Here is a 21,198-nt window from a genome sequence, read left to right as displayed (position 1 = left end):
AAAAAAATAGTAATAATTTGGGGATGGCCTTTAAGAATGGTTAAAAGACTGGAAAAAAAACTTACCTCACAGTGGAAGATGTGAAGACCTGCTGACCTTGTAAGGAACCCTTGATCACAGGCTAAGTGGACTGTATAGGAATCAAACCTGTAATGATAAGTATTTCTTCAGTCTATCAGATTTAACAAGATCTAAGAGCTGGCATTTGAAGGAACTAAAAACCAGAACTGGCAAGACATTTAATAAGTTTATCAATAATGATATTTAATCATTGGTACAATTTAATGAAGATTGTTCAGATACTCCGTCACTGGAAATACTGAATCAAGATTCGATGTTGATGTCTTCTCAAAATATACTTTAGTTCAACCACATTTATTTAATTGAACCAAAATTAAGTTAGGTAAAGCCTATGGTCAACATTATACTAGGGCTGAAGCTCCACTATGTCATTCATTCATAAAATATATGACTCTACCATTAGTTGTTCAGTCCTCTTGCCAGCACAGGCTTAACTTCTCCTGTTTTTTGCTGCTACTTTAGAAATATGCTGAGGAAAAAAAAAAAAAAGGTATAATCAGAAATCAGCATTTTTTTTTTTTTAATCATCTCTACTATGTAGTGCTGCTTTAGAAATATCTTGCTTCTTGTAAAATATTATAGCTGATGGCCATGTAGGATGAGAAGGAAATCAACAAATCTCATATTTGGCTGATTTGGTGGTTTGGGGGGGGGTGTTGTTGTTCGCTTTTTTTTGTTTGTGGTTTTGTTTGTTTGTTTGTGGGGGGTGGTTTTGTTTTTTGTGTCTTTTTGTTTGTTTTGGAGGCTTTTTGGTGTTTTTGTTTGTTTGTGATTTTTTCTTTCATTCTCTTTTTTTTCTTTTTCCCTTCCCTAGTATGGACATTTCAATACTTTAAAAATTATTGAAGTGAATGGAATAAAACCAGACTTTTCATCTTCTTCAATTCTTCTTTTCTATGTACTTTTCCATTGTTAGCAGATTGGTCTCAGAGTAATAATTTCACCATTCTGCTTTACTAAGTAAAAGTTAATAACTTACATAAATGGTTTTTGTGAGGCAAATATGTAATTTTTAAAAAGTGAAAAAGACTTTGAGTTCACCAGTGATGTAGAATGCCAGACTAGCTCCAGAGAAATGCGTTTGAAAATATGTGAGTTTTCTGAGCTGTGAGCTTGTTGAAGCTTACCGTAAAGACTGTTTTTTAGAATATTTGTAGAAGTTGCCCCTTACATCAGGTAATACTGCCCTAATGTACTGTTTATTTGCCACAACCTTCTGACTGGTTTCAGTATGTTCAATTGGACTATAGGATTTGCTGACCAAAACATCAAAATTCTGATAAGCAGAAGTTTTTTAGTTTGTAAATTAGCAGCATATATCCAAGCACCATCCAGCATCCAACTAACCTGCATCTGCTTCCTTGCTCACCTCCCTGCAATGAGACAGAGAACAGAATACGAAGAACAAAAGCAAGAAAACTTGTGGGTCAAGATAAAGACAGTTTAATAGATGAAGGAAAGAGGTGAGGGGGAAAGGCCATATAAAGGAAATTACTCACCAGCCCCCTCCCCCCCCCCAACAGACCAATGTCCAAACAGTCTCCAAGCAGCAGCTGTCTTGGAAGCCAGCTTCTTCTTCCTCTACCTGCAATTTTTGTTGCTGAGCATGATGCTATGCGATATAGAATATGCATTTGATCATTTTGGGTCAGCTGTCCTAGCTGTGTTCCCCTCTCAAGTTTTTTTCCCACCCTGAGAGTCCCCCCTGCGTGGGGATGATGACAAAGTGGGGAGAAAGATAAAGCCTTGACCCTGTGCAAGGACTGTTCAGCGGCAGCTGAAGTATTGCTATGTTATCAACAAAGCACAAATAGTCACACATCCAAAACACAACACCATAGAGGCTGCTGTGAAGAAAATTAACTCCATGCCAGCCAGACCCAGTACATACACAAACAGTTCTGGGTGAAAAAAAAGAAAATACTGTGCTGTGAATCTTTAGAATTACTTGAAGTTAAATTTAGAGATTGAATTCTCATGTCACATATGGCATTTCATGTTTTACTTAATCTACTGAAATGAAGAGCCACTAATGAAAGCTATGATCCTTGTCCATTTCTGTTTCCAGCTGCAACCTTATACCTCTTGAGTACGTTGTGAGTTGGGTACGTTGTACGTTGAGTACAGCTGCAGAGTTTGATCAGCCATTGTTGTAATGCAAAAATTATTCACCAAAAGACATAGTTTGGCTCAGCTGACTGAACCAACTCATCTGTGTTTGCAGATTCACTAGATCTGGTGCAGATAAAAGTAAAGGAGCATGAGTTCAGAGCAAACAAAGAGGCAAGAATTACTTTTTTGGCAGTAAAATTTGGTTAGGTGTAATGTGAAACCACGTGCTCAATTTACACAAGAAGAATGAGAGAAAATACAAACCATAATGCAGCAATGTTCAGAAAGGAACTGTAGCATTCCATATGTAGGGATCAGATATTCCATACTTCTAATATAAATAAATAAATTCTTTCTAAAAACAGCATAATCTTTTGGATTAGCAAATGTATATGAAATTCAAGGCTGAGTGGAATTTGCGATGCAAGAATTATATTCATGTGATACAGTTGTACTAACAAAAAAGGCCAATGGAATAATGTATTACTTTTGCTTGAGAGATAAGACAATTTTTCTCTTGAAAATCCTCTGAGCAGTCTTAAGTTATGTTGTAGTAGGCCATTTTGCTGAAACTGCTAGCATTAATGGAACTCTCAAATGCTTTTTATCTGTTAAGTATGTAGGCAGTCCATGTTTTGGATTATGTGATGGATGCACTCTGAGACTCAGATTCTACAACAGCAGAGCTATGATACCGGTGTGCTGTGAGAAAGCATGTGTTGCCTGCATGAGGTTCCTACTGGCTTGGTAACTCCGCGACTGCAACACTGAGCTATAGTATGTTTCTTTTGCTTTGTGAAACTCTCAGATTGTTCACAGCTGGTTGACACTGACATACAGGGTCAGCAGACAGCAAAGATTCAATGTGAATGTATGAAACAGGCAGGAGAACGTGTGGCAGTAAGCAGGTGACCAAGTTCCAGTTACTGTATTTTGGATTTGACTGGTCTATGAATGTTAATGGTGAAGATGAGTTTCTTCTGTTGTGGTCTGGACAAATAGCTACTTAAGAAAAGCTCTGAAATCACTCAGATAGCTCTACCAGTGTTCATGTTTTCATATTTTATCTCATCTTGGGTCATACACCAAATACCAAAGTGAAACTGTTGGATGATGTCAACAAAACAAAAATTATGTTAGTGTGTCATGATTGCACCAGATGGATTTCTTCTATTTCAGCATTTCTCTGCAAGAGTGTAGTAATATGCTCTGTTCAGTCTTTTTGTGTTTAAATATGACTCTAGATGTGCGGTAATAAACGGAAGTTGGCTTTAGAGGACATGCAAACTCTCTGTTCTATTTGAACTTCTCTATTTTTTTATGTGTCCATCTGCTATAATATTATTTTTTTCTGTCTTCTATCTCTGCTTATGTATATTTTCTCTATACATCCATTGGTTTGGTCATATCATAGCACATAGAATGTGTGCAGCACATACAAAGCAGGAATTTTCTATCCATAAATGAGTTGAATAGAAAACATGAAACTAACCAGGGAATAACAACAGCAAAGTATATCAGCATGGTTACCATCCTTTAAGAGTTCCACAAAATTTGCAGCATTTTACATTGAGTTCTTTGGCCTTTAGAAACCTTAAGGCATTTACAAACTGGGTGTCTTGTCTGCCATGATGCCAGCACCATAGTCAGAATGAGAACTGTGTTGCAGAACATGGGGACTTTGTGCTTCATAAAGAAAGTAAAATGCAGGGGTTTAAGCAGTTTCCATTCCTCAGGTTTAGTGTGAACAAAACAGAAAGAGGCACTCTATTGTGGGAACTGGATGTCAGCAAATAGTGGTAACTTTTGAATGAAGAGTACTGCTAGGTAAAAAAGTACTGCTGTAAAAGGGAATATTTTTTTCAGCTTTTTCCAAAACAGATTTCTCTAGATATCCGATTTTTTTTTTTACATAGGAGATGATAAATTCATGCTTTAGTCAAGAAAGTTTTTGTCTTCTTTTCTATAATTGAGTTAATTTTTGTTGCCATTAATCATCAGCTGATCTTTACAATTTATAGATCTTTCCTACCCTACAGATATTCTTCCTGCAGATCAACTAACTTCTAATCTAAGAAAGAATGAATATGTCACTGATTCCTAAAATGAGCAGGATTATAGGGAAAAGGGGCAGCTCTCTCATTAGAAACATCTGCACAAAACTTTGAATTCACATTTTTTATCTGCACTGTGGACTTAAGAAAACACCTAGAAAATAGAAGTAAAAAGCCCTAGCTTTTACTACTGGTTCTCACACTGTGTATCCACAGATAACATGCTGAGAATGCACCTACCCTGGCTTTGACCAGGCTGAATCCTGTCTACTTTTAATGCAATTCATATCCTATGAAGGCAAAATCTTTCCAAATTTACTACTATTTTAGTTTCATTTTTGTGACTCAAAGATTCACATTTTTAAGAATGTTATTTTTTTTCTGATGGGGGTGAAAATATAGATGCATTTTTTACCACTTAATAATAGCTTTTGTATATAGGAGGTGAAAGAAATGTGTTCTTCTGTACCTTTTCACTGGCCGGTTTTCTACAGTATCCACAGTAATTTATAACAGAAGCAGCTCCTGCAGATAAAAATGTTTTCCTGCTTTCTCTGGCACCTTGATGTATCTCCCATCAAAGCATCCAGCAAGGCATCCCCCTCTTCCACAAAGAGGCTAGCAAAAGAGAGCATTTCTAAGCGCCGTTTTTTTAGGGCCTACTTCCAAGAGATGTGGAAAGATAGCATATATGTTGTTACTAGCTTTCAAATTGATTTATAGGGGCCTGCATCTCTGCTGCAAAACATGGAGGGGAAAAACAGAGAAGGCTGAGGACTTCTGCTTTACTTGTTTCAGCAATAGTTATTGTTTTTAGACTGCAAGGTCCTGTTTTTCTGCTTTTGATGGAACCCACTCCATAGGGGCTGAGTGGATTCTTCCAATTAGCAAGTGTGGCCACCTACTGGGGAAAAAAAAAAACCATGTAAAATAAGTCCGAAATAACAGAATGTACAAAATGGTAATAATTTGAGCACAGATAGATAGCCAGCTAAAACTGCAACAAAGACAAGAATAAAAATCTAAGTCCCGGTTTCCTGTGTCATACTATTAGAATATAATTTTTGTGATACTATACTGCACTCTTCCTATGTATAAATAGCTCCCTCTTCTGATAGCTTTGTCCTTACCCGGTTACTCCTCTCAATCAGATCAAATCCATCCCTGATTTCTAACACCTGCAGTTTTGTTTAAATCACAGTTTAGCCTTTACTAGATAGAAATTGCATCTGACAGAAGAACAGATCACAGGGTGAGAGGTAACTGATCACTTTATTTATTAAGCTACCAACAATTATTGCTTTATTTGACAGAAGCACACTAAGTAACAACAAATATGACTGAAATATAAATGAACTGAACATGTTAAGAGCTTCTTTAGTTCCCAAGCGGTCATGGATGTTAGCAGTGTCACAGCTGGATAATAGCTGAAGATAGCATATGTTACCTGGAGAAGATTAAGCTATGTTCCTGTGTGCAAGAAGCTAGCTGACCATAGTACTGACATCTACTGTTGATGCCTCCAACAGCCAGAGCTGGTAGTCAGGCATCCCTACCACGTGCTGGCTCGGTCATGAGAGAGCAATTGCTGCCCAAGCCTCCTGTCTTCTATTTGTAGGAAAAGGTCCTGAGAATTCAGTTTTAATTTAGTTTCCTTCATTTTAAATCCTTATGAAACATGTTAGAGCTGAGAATAAAATGGCAACAGCTGGTAATGTTTGTTAATTAATTAAGGTTAAGGTCTGTATGTTTATCTAAAATTGGTTTTGCCATCATAGGACTACAGAGAATGGAGCAGGATGTGATTAAATTTAGATGTTTTGCTGGGAAGAAAGGAAAAGTTTACTAAATGTCACCTGAGAGTAAAAGTCTTTGTAAGAGCTGAGGAGCTTTAAACACTGGTGAAACTTGTTTAGTCTTACCCATGCTGCATTTCTGAAATAATCCACATCTGTTTCTGAAAGGCAAATACAGTGGTTTAAGTAGGTGATGTGTTGACTCATTTAAGACAAACTGTGAGAGCCATTCACCTGTCCTGATACATGGGTGGTGCTGACAGGCTTCTCTCACCCACCTCTCTGCTGTTGTGTAGATGGGAGTTGCAGTTTTCTCTAGAGGAACAGTCTCAGTATAAAATGTTTTCTGTGTTTATACATGTGACAACATTTGTGAAAGGGGCTGTACTTTTTATTAGAATAATTAATAAAGATGTAAAGTTCGGTCAGAGTTTTGGTCACGTAAGACTTTCTTTCAACCCAAAGATGACTCAACCCACCTGTCTGAAAGCTGATGGATTTTCAAGGACTTTAAATAATTGGTCTAAGCTTTAACTTTTCAAGGACTTTAAATAATTACGACCATGAGCCAGCACTGTGCCCTTGTGGCCAAGAAGGCCAATGGCATCCTGGGGTGTATTAGAAGGGGGGTGATTAGTAGGTCGAGAGAGGTTCTCCTTCCCCTCTGCTCTGCCCTGGTTAGACTACACCTGGAATATTGTGTTCAGTTCTGGGCCCCTCAGTTCAAGACAGACAGGGAACTGCTGGAAAGAGTCCAGTGCAGGGCAACAAACATGATTAAGGGAGTGGAGCATCTCCCATATGAGGAAAGGCTGAGGAAGCTGAGTCTCTTTACCTTGAAGAAGAGGAGACTGAGGGGTGACCTTATTAATGTTTACACATATATAAAGGGTGAGTGTCACGAGGATACAGTCAGGCTCTTCTCAGTGACAAACCAATGGTAAGACAAGGGGCAGTGAAGGCAAACTGGAACGCAAGAGGTTCCACTTAAAATTAAGAAACTTCTTCTCAATGAGGGTAACAGAACACTGGAACAGGCTGCTCAGGGCAGTTGTGGAGTCTCCTCTGGAGACATTCAAAACCTGCCTGGACACATTTCTGTGATTCCATGTAATTGGTACAGATGCAGTTGAACCTAATTATTCCTTAGATCATTATGGTTACAAAATAGCCTGAGTGCAATTTGTTTCCTGGATTTCTCAAGGAGCTCTAACAGGGTGAGGGATGGTGAGGGAGGCGGCCGGAGGGCTGTGAGAGGCGGCTCTGTCGCCCGTCCCGCACGATCGCTCCCGTCGCTGCCTGCAGGTGACGCGGTGGCGCCGCCCGCCGCCGTTACCAGGCGAGCAGGGTAACCGGCCGCCGCGGCCCCGTGCGGCCATGGCGGAGCAGCTGCGGCCCGTCTACGAGGGGAAGTTCACCGACAGGTTTCCCGAGCTGTCGGCTGTGAGTGCCTTCGCCCAAGGGGTCCCGCCGTTGCCGCCTGCTCGCTCTCTGCGCCTTTTTGCGGCCGGGGTCTCGCCGTGGGCTGGGGGAAGAGGCTGCAGGAGGCGCAACTTGTGGGGCTGGTGGGCGCACCTCGCTGCGGTCACCTGTCTCCACCCTCAAAAATGCGTGTGGCTCTTGTTTTTTTTTCCCCTTTCATCAAAACGGGGACAGTTACACAACATCTCATGCAAGGTGTCAGATCCCAATTTGACTAGATGTGCTTGTTAGTACAATGGGTTTGGTTATGCCTTGGTTTTTTGATGGTGTTTTTAGGCTGGAAAGTTGCTTCCCACTGGCGAGACGGCTGCGAATTGTCTCACTGAGGCTCTACCCAGGGTGAGTTTTTTTTTTCAGATACTCCTTGCAAAGCTTCTGTCATAATTTCCCATTAGTAATTGTGCTTTGAGACAGACCTTAAAAAAAAAATCAGTGAAACCTTGTTTTTTTTTCTACATCACTTCTCTGTAGGAACTACAGGTAGTTTCTACAAAACACGTATAATAGATATGTAATAGCTGGTAGAATTGTAAAACATTTCTGGCAGTTCATTTACACTCTACATGTTTTACAAGATTTATCATGCCTGCGTAGTTGAGTTTTGGACAGTTTTTCCTCTGGTAATACAATTATAGCAATTATTATTAGGCATTATTATTACTTCTGATAGAGGTCCTTCTTCATGAAGGATGCCCCTCAGAATTGTGCTTGACACAGATTGTTCCCCATATCCCTGAAGAATTAGAGAGCACTGAGATACAAACATACCTTAATTAGCCACTCTCCCTTTAAATGGGTAATTAAAAAACAAAACAAAACCAGAAAAAACACCCCCTCAAAATAACCCCAAAAGAACACCGCAACAAAACCAAAACAAAGAAACAATAAACAAACCCACTAAAACAAAAAAACCACCACAAACAACCAAACAGAAAAACCCAACAAAGTTGTGGTTAAAGTAACTTCTGAAATTTTTTCATGGGGTGGTGGAATTGTCAATCAAGCTGAAGGTTTCTGAAGGTAATAAATGTAACATCTACTTTTCATGAAATATACATGAAGAAGCTGTTATCCCTTTTAAAGATGGAACCAGATAGTTGAAACTTACCAACTCTCTCATTACTTTTGTTGCTGGTTTGATAAAATTTAGGCTGGGCCATTGTCGAGGGTTAAGATTGCGGGGTGACAATAAAACCCTGGCAAATGTATTGTTAAACCCCTCTCCCCCCACACCTCCCCCTTTTTGCCCCTCCCTCTCCCCCCTTCCCACAGGCGATCAGGAGGGAAAGAAGGACAGAGAGAAGAGAGTTGGAAAAATTAAAAGTGTTTTACTGATGCTACTAATAAGAATAGAGAAAATAATACAAAATATACAAAACCAATCTTGAAAGTCGCAGCAACTGCAGAGCCGGCAACCAAAGTCCTGGATTGGACTCTGCAGCCAATCGGAGCTGGATTCAGTCTCTCACTAGGCCTCAGTTTGCAGGGACGACTAGCAAGGTCCTCTCCTAATGTCGGCCATAAGGAAAAAAGGGAAAAGGGACGAGATCCTCGTGATCTCGCACTTTTATATGAAGTATTCACGTGAGTGGAATGTTATACACAGTTGGTCAGTTTCTTGGTCACTTGTTTCTCATTGCCCCTCTCGCGAGATATTCATCCGTGCTTATCAATAAGTTTGCATTCCATTGCTAGGTTTACCAAAACATGTCTCTGGTTCTCCAGGAAAATGCGGTTAATATGAAGGCTTTAGCTGACAGGCAAAATTCACTGAAAGAGAAACTTGTTTTTAACAAAACCAGGACAGCCATGTTGACCTTATGCTCAGAACATTGGCATCTTCAGGAGTGCATGCATTATAGCCCAAAAAGGTCTTCATATTTTGTTCTTACCTCTGTGGAATCACACCAAAATGACTGCAGCATATTTTCTTTTCATTAATATTTGTGAATATCTGGTGTAAAATTGTTTTTGCTTTGCCTTGTACATAGCCCATTACTCCAACTACTGTGCGAAAGTTTCGAAATACAACAAATCCGGCTCCTGGTGTTGAAAGAATATTCTACGGCAGAGCAGATGATCCTGACATTGCAGCTCACTTGACGCATGGCATAGAGTCACGTACTTCGCCCAGCGTAAGAATGTGACTCATTTACTTTTGTTTAAGAATGGATCACTTAAGAACATCCTTAATAAGTGCAACTGATATCTTCATAGTCAGGGATAAAGCTACATTTACACTGTAGCATTTCACAACCGTTGTGGATTATCTGAATTCTGAAGTCAATTCATAGGATTTAACTAGCATAACTGAAATAGGAGAACGCTTGTAGTTCAATGACTTTCTCTTATCAGTGACTTAACTTTTGCAATGACTACTGAATTACTCATTTCAACATTTAAGTAAACGAACAGTCTTCTACCCACAAATTGTGCTGCTTTCTTCTTTACTGATTACAGATGTAAACCTGTTGAGCTCTTAATGAGAGCTGCTATCTGAGAAGGTGTTTAGAGTTCAGTGTAATTATTATGTATCCTTTCTTACCATTGTGTTGAAACTGATTTTGTTAGCTAAAAAGTGATGTTTTGGATATGTCAGACTATTTAGTGTGTATATAAATGCTGATTTTTGTCACAGTTATTGTTCAAATCTCTAAAAATAACAGTTGTGCTAGTAAAATACACTTTTATGATGCATTTAATCAGCTAGGCTTGTAAATGTATAGTTTTCAATTTTACAAACGAACTTGGGGCAAAGAGGAGTTCAGTTCTCAAAAATGGGTATTGAAGTTGAAACACGTAAGTCCTGATATCAGAGGATGTTGGATAGGACATTTATTAGGCATATCCAAAATGAAAAAAAAAAAAAAAAATCAGGTTCTTAGTGCCATTTCCTGGAAGTTTTACATTGAATGGCTTGATTTGTTTAGCCTGTACTGTCAGTGGAAGACTGTTTCACTTTTCCTTATTAATTAAATAGTAACTGGAGGAAGAGTTGGAATCTCAGTGAGTTCTCTAAGTGTGGGTTTGGATCAATTTTATTTGCCACTACTTCTTTCTGTATCCCTTTATATAACGTTCAACAAGAGTCTTATACTATACCCTCTCTAGACTACCCATTACTTTGATGGTTAGCCTGAAATATCAAATTATTTGGGAAGATCAAAATACCCTGTTTTGACATTTTTGAACCTTTTTTTGAGTTTTTCTTTTTCCCCCTTGAAGTTTACCTAATTTTACAATTAACTTCTATCTACCCAAGCCCAATGTCTACACTGAGAAGAAAATTTTGTCTAACCTAGTGCTAAACTTTGAAAAGAGAACAGATAGTCTTGACCACTAGACAGTAGATTATTTTAATCATAAGCACCAGGAGACTTTGATCCAAAGATGTTACAACTGTAATCATTTTCACACTTAAGCTTTTGGCCATATTATAATTTGACTATAGTTTCTAGTATTCTCTGAGAACAGAAAGGCTGCAGGCTGAAATTTTATGAATTAACAAGTGGAAAAACTCACATAAAAGTTCTGTCTCACAATATGTATTTTATTTAGCTGGAGATTTAGCATAGCATTGGTTATTAGTGGTCTTCTCTCAAAATACAGTTTGTTTTGCAACTTAGTAGATAAACATATGTAAGTGTAATCATGTAAGATCTCAGAACACTTAACGATCAAACTTTTGTTCCTCTGTGTGTGAGGGGATAGCCGTATTGAGGTGTGAATTATTAAATTTTCCTGCTTTTCCTGCCTCTTGTGTTTTTCGTGATGTCTTTAGGTAGCTTCATTGGTAAATCCACCTCCTAAAACTAATTTTCAACAAAAAATGCAAGACAAAAAAGAAGCAATCTACCTTAGTAATCGTCAAGCACCCTTGGGCAGATCACATGATCAATCTTCTATGTTACCTAAGGGTTTGGATATCATTAATACTACATTTGGAACAAAAGTCATCAAAGGTAGGAAAATTTAGCTTTAAAACATATTTCTTCTAAACACAAGGTAATCTGGAATTTAGTATCCAGTACCTATTTTGTGCTTGCAACAGCTCCATCTTAATAGAATAGTTGTTATTGTACCAGTTATTGAAAGGCATAAAAATGTACTAGTATTTTTCAGTTATGGTGAAGAAACAAGCAACTGCGAATACTTGGTAACTAGTAAGACTTTTGGCCCTGTTCCTTTTTATTTCCCTGGAGATGTGTTTAGGTAGGTGAGAACTTACCTTCCTTTTTTCAGCTATTCTAATAGGTCTAATAAAAGATATTATCTTTACCTGTGAATCTTTCCTCCATAGACTGGAGCAAATCATGTGTGTGCTGAGCATGTAACTCTATTGCAACAGTTACGGTCATCTTAGTTTTTCTGATTTTTTAATTTTTTTTTATTTTTTTTTTTTAATTCCTTCTCCCTAGTCCCATGTCATTATGATGTATGATTTCTATAGATTGAAAAGAAATGTGGTAGGAAGTATCATTCTTCCACAGTATTAACCTCTTCTCTAATAAGATATTGTTTAAAATTAAGATCCCGCCAAACAAAACACTGCCCCCGCCTTACCTCCCCTAACCATATCTTTATTCCTTACTTTCCAGATGCATCAGCTGGAGAGCTCGTAAATCCACCAAAAACTTTTGAGGAAGTGGATAAAGAAGCCAGAGAAGGACATGATCTGTACATTGTGTCACACGATGACTATTATGCAGGTAAGTTCAAAGGCTGGTAAGAAACTGCATAACTGCATAACTGATATAAATAGAATTGTTTCTCTTTGAGTCTTTGACACATATTGTATGCTACTTTTTGAGATATAAACTATTACTTTTTACTACTCTATTTATATAATCTTGTAATTTTATTTTCTTTCTTCCCCACATTCCTTTGGTGTTTTAGTGGAATAGTTTCTGGAATGTTTCTGTCTCTTTCGCAACTTCTATGCACAAGATCATGGAGAGACCAAGCCAAAATGAGACAGCAAAAAAAGGTGTCAAATATGTGCCCTGGTTTTGAATAATAACATAAAAATTCCATGCTGCCATATAACCAGAGGAAGCCCTTATCAACAAGCATGCAGTGAATAATATTTTTTTTAAGTTCTAATTGCCATATCTTTCAAAAGGTGATTGAAAAGAACTTGAAGAAACAGAAGGACATTTTTTTTCTGTGACAAGAAACGTGCGTGCAGCTTACTTACATAGACTACTTATGTGATATTCTTGTATGTGAAACTTCATTTTATGGGCAAGACTGGATTAATAGATTAGTGAACAATGAGGGTAATGTCTTGTTTATAGTGAAGTCAGTGGTGGAATTTCCATTGAAATCAACGTAGCAAGTGTACAGCACCTCAAAAACTTTTTTTTTTCCTTTTAGTATTTTTGGTTTTTAAGAAATAGTAAATTAAATGGTGCATGTCTGTGCTCGGGTATGGACATTATAAAGTTATATTTTTGCATGACCTTCACTACTTAGGCTGCCTGGTATTTTTTCACTTATTCTGTTGGGTTTGTCTTTAATCAGACATAAAAGGATATCCAACTGTTTTACCACCAAAGCAGTTTTTGCTTTATATTTTGCCTTTTATTGACAATGAGATTATTCCTAACTACTTAATAAACATGAAGAATGCAATTTAGTTGTCTTTAATTTAACATAATTGTGAATTAGTTATTTGAGGTTTTTTGTAATTGTTTTCTCCAAGATTGAAGATACTTGGAACTTTTTTATTCCTGAGGTGTTTAATGCAGGTTGAAACACTTTTTCCACAGGAGAAGCAATAAATAGGAAGTATGACTCTCCAAACTTCTGCAAGTCTTTTCTTTATGGAATAGAAACCCCTCACTTTGATGATGGGCGAAATGTCTCCAAATGCTTAAATTGGCTTTGTGACCTGCAATCGTAAGTTGCAAGGAGTTCACTAGTTAATTAGTGGTGTGAGTTCTTAAGAAGAGTGAATCTTTGTATTTGAAGATAATTTTACATCTCACAATCCCATCTTTAACTATATTGAATTGAATAGAAAATGCAGGGAGACATTTTCACGATAGTTTATCTGAATCTGTTCTACCATAGTATAACAGCACTTGGGATGTGTTTAGTATTATGTAAAAACACCTTGCATTTTATATAGAAAGATTTTTCAATTGCTAAATTTGTGTTTGTCTTGCAGAGGAGTTGCTCTTTCCTTCTAACATATATTAATATATTTTTAAAATATTATTGAGAAAATGGTGAATATTGTTAAAGATGTAAGAGTTATTTTCATCATTTGTAGGAAGAGAGCAGCACAAATCGTATCAAAACGAAGTGACGATTTCAAGGAAAAGTTTCAGCCTCAGCTTGGAAAAGTCCTTGATCCGTAAGTGAGCAAAGATACATTCCAAGAACAAAATTCACTCCCATTTGTGAAGTCTCCAGTGTCTTTTTCTGTTGTGGGTAAAAATTGTAAATGTGCACTCATTGCTTCCACTACATCAGTCAATTACAGAAAGCGATTTTCTACTTGTGCTGATTAGTCTGATAAACACATAGGTTACTGATGAGGGCTGTATTTTGTCTGTATGGTGAGCTTAAGTCTTGTTTAAATAGTCTATATCTGAATTGATCAGATTGATGTGCACCAGGAAAAATTACAAGCATGCTGTAACACTTCCTTATTTTGCATTTAGGATGGTTTGCAGGAATGGAAATGTCTCACCTATTGTTTGGGGATTTTACTATTTTTCTTGCTCTGACCCTATTTCTGGTTATTTTTGTTACATTAACTGTATTCTCACTTTATTAATTCCTTGGAAAATGACATGTAATTAAATTGTATTATTATCTAGCTGCATATATCAACCCTCAGTCATATCGTTACAATGATTCATAAACACTGGGTGATCTGTAACAGCTTTTTAATTTTTACACAGCGGTGCTTATGAAGGGCTATAGTAGTCCTAAGGTACAGTGTGGTCAGGATCCAGCTGTGCTGCAAATCTAAGGCTCCTGAATGTATATGAAGACTGCCTTTGCAGATGCTCCAGATTTATGCAAAACTGTATCTGGAGTCTTGCAAACTACATTATTTGCTTTGGTAGCGAAATTTAATTTTAAGCTCAAGACTACAGGTTTAAGTAACACTGGAGAACTGTGTCAGTAGTACCTGTAGGGAGTGAAGGCAAACATGACTCGGTTTCTCCTCTCCCCTTCTCTGCATCCTGCCTTACTGTGGAGCAGATTTGGAGCATGAGCAACATGAGGCAATGTGATCAGTCAGGGAATATTGGTTGCATTGCAAACTCAAACCCAACACTAATATTACAAGACAGATACAAGCTAACCTAATTTTATTTAGTGAATTTTACACCATCCACATCCCATGTGTAATATGAAAATGATAAAATACACAGTAGTTTTTAGATTACAGTGCTTCTATCCCTCTGTGGGTTTGTTTGCTTGCTTTGTATTTTGGAACAAAGCACTGATTTTTCTATTCAATTTTGATGGAGACTTCTGATTTGTGTAAAAGTTTTAATTATTAAATGTAGAGATAAAATTAACATTGCATCTTTTTCAAATTAAGAAATAAACAGTTATTTAATGTCAATAACAGCATCTTAATGTTCTGGTAAATTAAACAAGGCCAAGTTTTGCAGGTGGATATAGGCTTGGTTGCTGGTTTTGGTGGACACAAGTTCAAGATCTAGTTTGTCTTAAATTTTCCTCTGACTAGTATGTTATAAGGACTTTTCTCACACATTTCTGTCTTTGTCATAGGAAAAATAGTCTCTGCTAAAATACTTTTTTTTCTTTTAATGAGCATAAATGTTCAAAATGTTAATGTTTACATTTGGTTGTGTTGTATTATGAATAGTAAATGTTCTAAACAGGTTTATAAATGGGTACTTTTTTGGAATAGCAACTTTGAAGCAAAGTGTTAATAAACAAAGTTCAGGTGGACTGTGTATCATTCTTAATTATATAACAGATGATTACATATTTTGTAATAGTGGCATAGGCTTTATTTTGGCTGTAACAAACTATTTGGCAATTAACAAAGAAATGTGCTTATTGACAGTATAGCAGAAACTATGAATGTTCCCCCAGACCATACATTTGGAGTGTTACTCCGTCCAGATGAGTATGGTAAGTTCAGGGGTAGAATAACATCTTATCTTGTTGATGAAACTATGCTGAAGTAATTAGTGTTGGTTGTGTAGTATATAATTTTCCTAAAATCCTAGAGGCGAGGTACAAGAATGTACAAGTGACACTAAATTTTTGGAGGCAAAATTTGAGAAGAATTGAAATTGCTAGCAGAAAATAAATGAATGTCAGAAACTTTCGTTTTTTGGTGTTTTTTTAAGCCTCGGTATCTGAATGTAAGCAAAATGAGAAATGGCAGAAAACTCATATTGACATCTAAGTGACAAAGTTAAAATCACTATTTAAATTGCTTATGTGTATTTTCTCTCAATGATTTTTCCAGCACTTGTATTAAAAAAAAAGGAAAAAGTAACAAGCGTTAAATAATAATAATAAGTTTTTGAAGGTAGCAGGAAGACAGAAAACAGAAGCAAAATAAAAAATTTCTGCTTTTTATTATGACAAAATTTTGAAAAGTAGTAAACTCAAATAGTTAATGTTGGGATGGATGGTGTTTAAATGTTATGTTTAATGACTAGGGAATACAGTGAATATTTAGGCAGCAAAAAATGGAAGTGGCTCAAAGTTATTTAATTATTCAAGACCAGAGAAGGCTTCTTCAAATTCTGCATAAGTTTTTATAAATACTTTACTATGTGGGGTAATAGAGTTAAATATTTTAATTGTGTAGGTATGCTTGTCCTATAGAGAACAGCATAAGGAACCGAACAAAAGAAGTCATTATTAACAAGTAGAAAATAATGCATGTATATTGCTGTTATCATAGAAGGGGATTAGGTGAGTTACTGCTATTTGTTATTGGACCTTGGGAACTGGGATAAAGATTGTAGCTCAGTGTGCCAAAGTGTTTAAAAATAGTAATAAAGTTAGAATATGTAGAAAATGGGAAGAGTAACACAAAAATAGTACATTGTCTTTCTAGAAATCAGTGGTATATGTAATTCCCTGAAATATTCAATTGACTTTTCCATTGGTTCATGTGAGTATCCTCAAATACAACAGACTGGAAGTGATAGATTAATCTGTGTTCTTTTGTGTTCAACTATCCGAACATCAAGTAACTTAATGCTGTCAGAAGCTTTTGGAAGCAGTGAATGGATTTTTGAAGCCTTATTAAGATATTTCAAATATGTTATATTAACTGCACATGAGTAGAGAAATCATCATATGGAGCATTTGATGTTTAAACAAAATGCCCATTTCAGATGTTTAGCTGTGCTGAAAATCAGCGTCTTGAACTTGAAATTCTTCTTTTCCTTAAGAGTGTGAGCCTTTTTTTTTTTTTTTTTTAATGTCCATTTTCTGTATATGCACGACTAATTGAGAAACTGTTTATTTTTTATAGGAGTTGGTGATCTTATACACTGCCGGCTTCCCTGTGAGTTCCTACGTGGTAAAGACAGAGAGCGAGCTGTCTTGACTGCAGTTCGGCAAAGTTTGAAGAAAGTTAACTATGAGAATTTTGACATGTTACTAGAAGCATTCAGGCATTATGATAAGGTTAGTGCTTTGAAAAAGTATAAATGTAAAGGAGTGTGTGAAATTAGTACTTCTGTGACAACCTGGGGATACAGACACAAAGAAACACAAGTATAGTAAGTCAAATACGGATGAAGACTATAAAGAAAAGGTAACTTGATAGTAATTGTATGTTTAATATACTGTGATATGCTGTGGAATTAAACACGAGTATTTGGAGTATCCAAGTTAACAGCAAGCGAGTGACTTGTGAGAAGGAGTATTCTTAGCATTTTTTGCTCTTCAAAATCAGATATTTCTTCCTAAAATAAATATGGTTGAAGGGATTATGTTCGTATTTTCTTCCAAGCTGTACTTTTTGACTGAGTCACCAAGCATCAAAATTAAATATATTTCCTTCTTTTTCTTGCTGTAAAAAATATAATTGGCATTTAATATATAACATTAACTGTAATGTATACAGAATGACTACCTTATTTCAAAAGAAATCTTGGCTTTACCTCAACATTTATGATTAGATTGTTATCTTGTCACAATACTCTGTCACTCTGACTTTCTTTTGATTTCAAATCACTGTATTACTTGTTGAAAACTATTTATTGACACTTTTATATTTGGATTTTTGATTTCTGTGTTACTCAGGGTTTCTTTTTCGACTCAGCAATGTTACTTTTCTGAAATGATGTGCCTACCCCTATATATATATATACACATTTGTATATATAAACATGCATTCCTTTTGGTGAAGCATTTTTAAACAAACTCTTCTATTTATAATAGAATGGTGATGGAATGATAGACAAGGAAGACCTGCGAAAGTCCTGTTTTCAGCTTAATCTGAATCTAGATGATGAGCTCCTGGATTCCTTGTTTGACTATTGTGATTTGGATAAAGATGGTCTGATTAATTATCTGGAGTTCGCAAATTTTCTGAACTGGAAAGACAAAATGGCTGTTAAAGAGTTTGAAGAAAAAATAATTACAAGAGGTAAATCACTTAATACTGGGAAATTGTGGAGATGATCCTATTCTTACAACAGCTATTGAAAGAACACTGCTGACAGAGTAGGTGCTCTTTTAGAGGGGTAGGATTTAGATTGTATTTAATCCTCGCCTGTCATCAGCAGCGCCTCAGATACAAATGTATTTCAGAACCCTGGAGTTCTGTATTGCATGCTGATAATGTCCCATAAATCAGGAGAAAGTAAAAAATCTCATAGAATCATTATCTGATATGCAGATTAATTATCTTATGTGGTCTACTTTATAGTTTTTCAAGGATTCAAGCAATGTTTTTTACCTCTTGGTCTGCAACGTGCTGATAATAAATCCTGGCCGTACCATAACTTCTGTTTATAGGGAAAAACTTAAATGCACCTGCTCTGCCTGAAGACACAAAGACAAATGAGGAGCCACTGCTGAAGCAGGAAGATCTTGTGTTAAAAGAACCAGGAAGCTCAGAAAAGACACCCAAAACTCTTACAAGATCAACAGATCGTGTATCTGCAAATTATAAAACAACTTCTTCTCAGTATAATGCCGTAGTAGGTGGTCTCCCAACAACCTGTAAGTAAAATGGACTGTACTTCTCACTTCTGAGCGTTGTTTAAGACAAAATTGGGAAAAAGTTCAGAAACTATTGCTACAGGTTCTACTAATGTACCATAGTGAATTAATTTGTCTAATCTAAATTTGTTTAGGATTGTGACTTGGAAGTTGAGATGTCTTGGATGTTTGGCGTGGTTAATCCATTCAAAACACGAAAGTTAATGTAGATGTCTCTGAGAAATTACTAGTAATTTTAGGAGAGCAATATCTCATTGGAATCACCTAAAATGTTCTTAGCTGGAAATACTGGATAAGCACTAGAACATTACTGAAAGATTTCCTGTTGTCATGCTTCATGATATAGCTGAAGTTAGGAATTCTAAAACATGAAAAAAGAGATGAGGAATAAAATAAAATAATATAAACTCATAATTGACCCTATGTGAGATGAAGTATCAAATTTGTTCTTATTTCACACAAAATATTTTGTCATCCCTGGCACTGTCTTTCCACACAGACTTTTCCATGCTACCTGTTGGTTGATTCCCACAGGTTATCGAGTGTGTGGTGTTCCAACTATTCGCTCAGATATTCCTGCTCCTCGGATTCGCCGCGTCAATGACAGAACTAATTATGGTGATGAGGCAAATGCTTATGGATTATTGTTCCCTTCTGTCTTCAGTCAAAAGGGAGTGTATGAAAGTGACTTTTTTAAAACAAGACCAAAGGAAGAGGTATAGTGTATTTCTTCAGAATATTCTTCCAAGATAAACATATCTCTAGCCATGTAGGAGTGGCAAGTCATATTATCAAATAAGCACGTTGTAAAATTCAGTGTTGGAACATTACCATCTTTACATTCATTCAACTATCTGAAAAATTTGTACTCTTCACATTCATAATTATTCATAAAGGTGGTAGATATTAATTTTATTGAGATCCAACTTCAATAAGTAATATAAGGAAGTATGTCAGGTTATTGCTACTCACATACTTAAATGCTGCATCACTGAGGGTTGCTAATTAATCTAAGGCTTAAGATCATTGCTGCAGTGAGAAGAGCAAAACAGTTGTGAAATTTCTGTCCTTGCCTACATTCAAATTTCTGAGCAAGGTCCCAGGTAATGGTAGAGCTAGCCCTGCTTTGATTACATAGTTAGGTGGATGATATCCAGAGATCTCTTCCAACCTGAGTTATTCTATGATTCTACAAGTAGATGTCTTTAAAAAGTTCCACAAGAAGTTCTTTACATGTGTGTAAAACTAGTTTCTGTCACAGAGGCATGTTCAGTGGAAAATTTTACCCGAGGTGTCTTTCCTCAAACAAACTTGCAGGTTTTACTAATGACAAATTCAGCAAACTGCTCAAATAGACCTTTTAAGTGCTCTGCTGAGTCAGGGTCGTAGACGCAGATCTGCAAAAGATCTGTGAATACAATCATTTAACCTGATTTATGTTGATAACTGCAAACAGAAAAAATGCAATGGATAAACAGGACCTAACCTGCGGCTTTTAGAAAATTTTTCCTTTTCCCTGAATCTTGTGTTTTTGATTTTTCCAATGTTGAAGTTGCAGCGGCATTACTTTATTAACTAAAGACAATTTTGTACACCACAGCTTTCATCCTAAGAAGATTCAGATTTACGTAAATAGGAACTTCTTTGGTTAAGGATGCAGGATGTGGTCTGTAGTTTTTATTTAAGAGAGGGAAAATATTCTTTAGCAAATGGAGTCTGGATTTTTACATTAAATAGATATTGCTAATATAAATAAAATGCTGACCAGAATTACATGAACTATATTACTTTGTAGATTAAACAAATTCTCTGCAACATGGGCGTGTACACTTCAGATGAAAGGTTTGAAGAGATGTGGAAGCAAGCTGGTATGACACATCAGAATGAAGAGGTTTGCGTAGAAAGCATCATGAATGTACTGGATGAGATACATGGATCACACACAAAACCCAGTTGCTAATTCTAGTCTTTAGGCATTGCATTTATTTAAATTGACACCAGTCATGATTGCTGAATACAATAAACATTTTCAATAATGTGTGTTTACAGAAGTGGAGTTCACTGTTTCTTCTTTTTCTGAATAGTGGGTTCACCACATGTATATGAATCTTGGTGCAGTCACTGCAGTTAGTAGAAACTGGTATCCACAGGAATAAAAGAGGATACTATATGTTTATAAATGGAATGCAAATATTTATTTTATCTTCTTTATCTTTTTTACAGTGTTTCTAAGTCTAAGTAACAATACTTTGAGCATGGATACATTTTTGAATTTATCTTTTCTTTAAATAATCTGGTAGGATTTGGAGGATGTTGCTAACCAAAAGTTTTACTGAGTCCTACAGTTTTTCTCTATGTCTTAAATAGTAGGAATGCATTTGTAATGCCAGTTTACGATTTCATTGTAATGCTTTACTCACCCAATTGTTACAATTCCTGTTCTGCCAGTGCTCTAAGTGCCTGTAATTTACTAGCTT

General features: G+C 36.4%; 1 protein-coding gene across 1 annotated transcript; it reads left to right on the top strand.

Moving 5' to 3' along the window:
- The first annotated feature begins 7,305 nt into the window (after positions 1 to 7,305).
- On the top strand, positions 7,306 to 20,882 carry EFHB (EF-hand domain family member B). Its single transcript, XM_005504439.3, has 13 exons — positions 7,306 to 7,486; positions 7,802 to 7,864; positions 9,517 to 9,660; positions 11,307 to 11,487; positions 12,124 to 12,234; positions 13,297 to 13,426; positions 13,803 to 13,886; positions 15,588 to 15,655; positions 17,022 to 17,176; positions 17,936 to 18,143; positions 18,515 to 18,721; positions 19,256 to 19,437; positions 20,517 to 20,882. Exons 1-13 carry the CDS (start codon positions 7,421 to 7,423, stop codon positions 20,679 to 20,681), a joined length of 1,764 nt encoding a protein of 587 aa, XP_005504496.2. The 5' UTR covers positions 7,306 to 7,420; the 3' UTR covers positions 20,682 to 20,882.
- The last annotated feature ends 316 nt before the right edge of the window (positions 20,883 to 21,198 follow it).

The sequence above is a fragment of the Columba livia genome, chromosome 2 (genome assembly GCF_036013475.1).
Source record: "Columba livia isolate bColLiv1 breed racing homer chromosome 2, bColLiv1.pat.W.v2, whole genome shotgun sequence".
Lineage (NCBI taxonomy): Eukaryota > Metazoa > Chordata > Aves > Columbiformes > Columbidae > Columba > Columba livia.
Note: the sequence above shows the minus strand (reverse complement) of the source record. Positions and strands in the feature narration are given on the sequence as shown.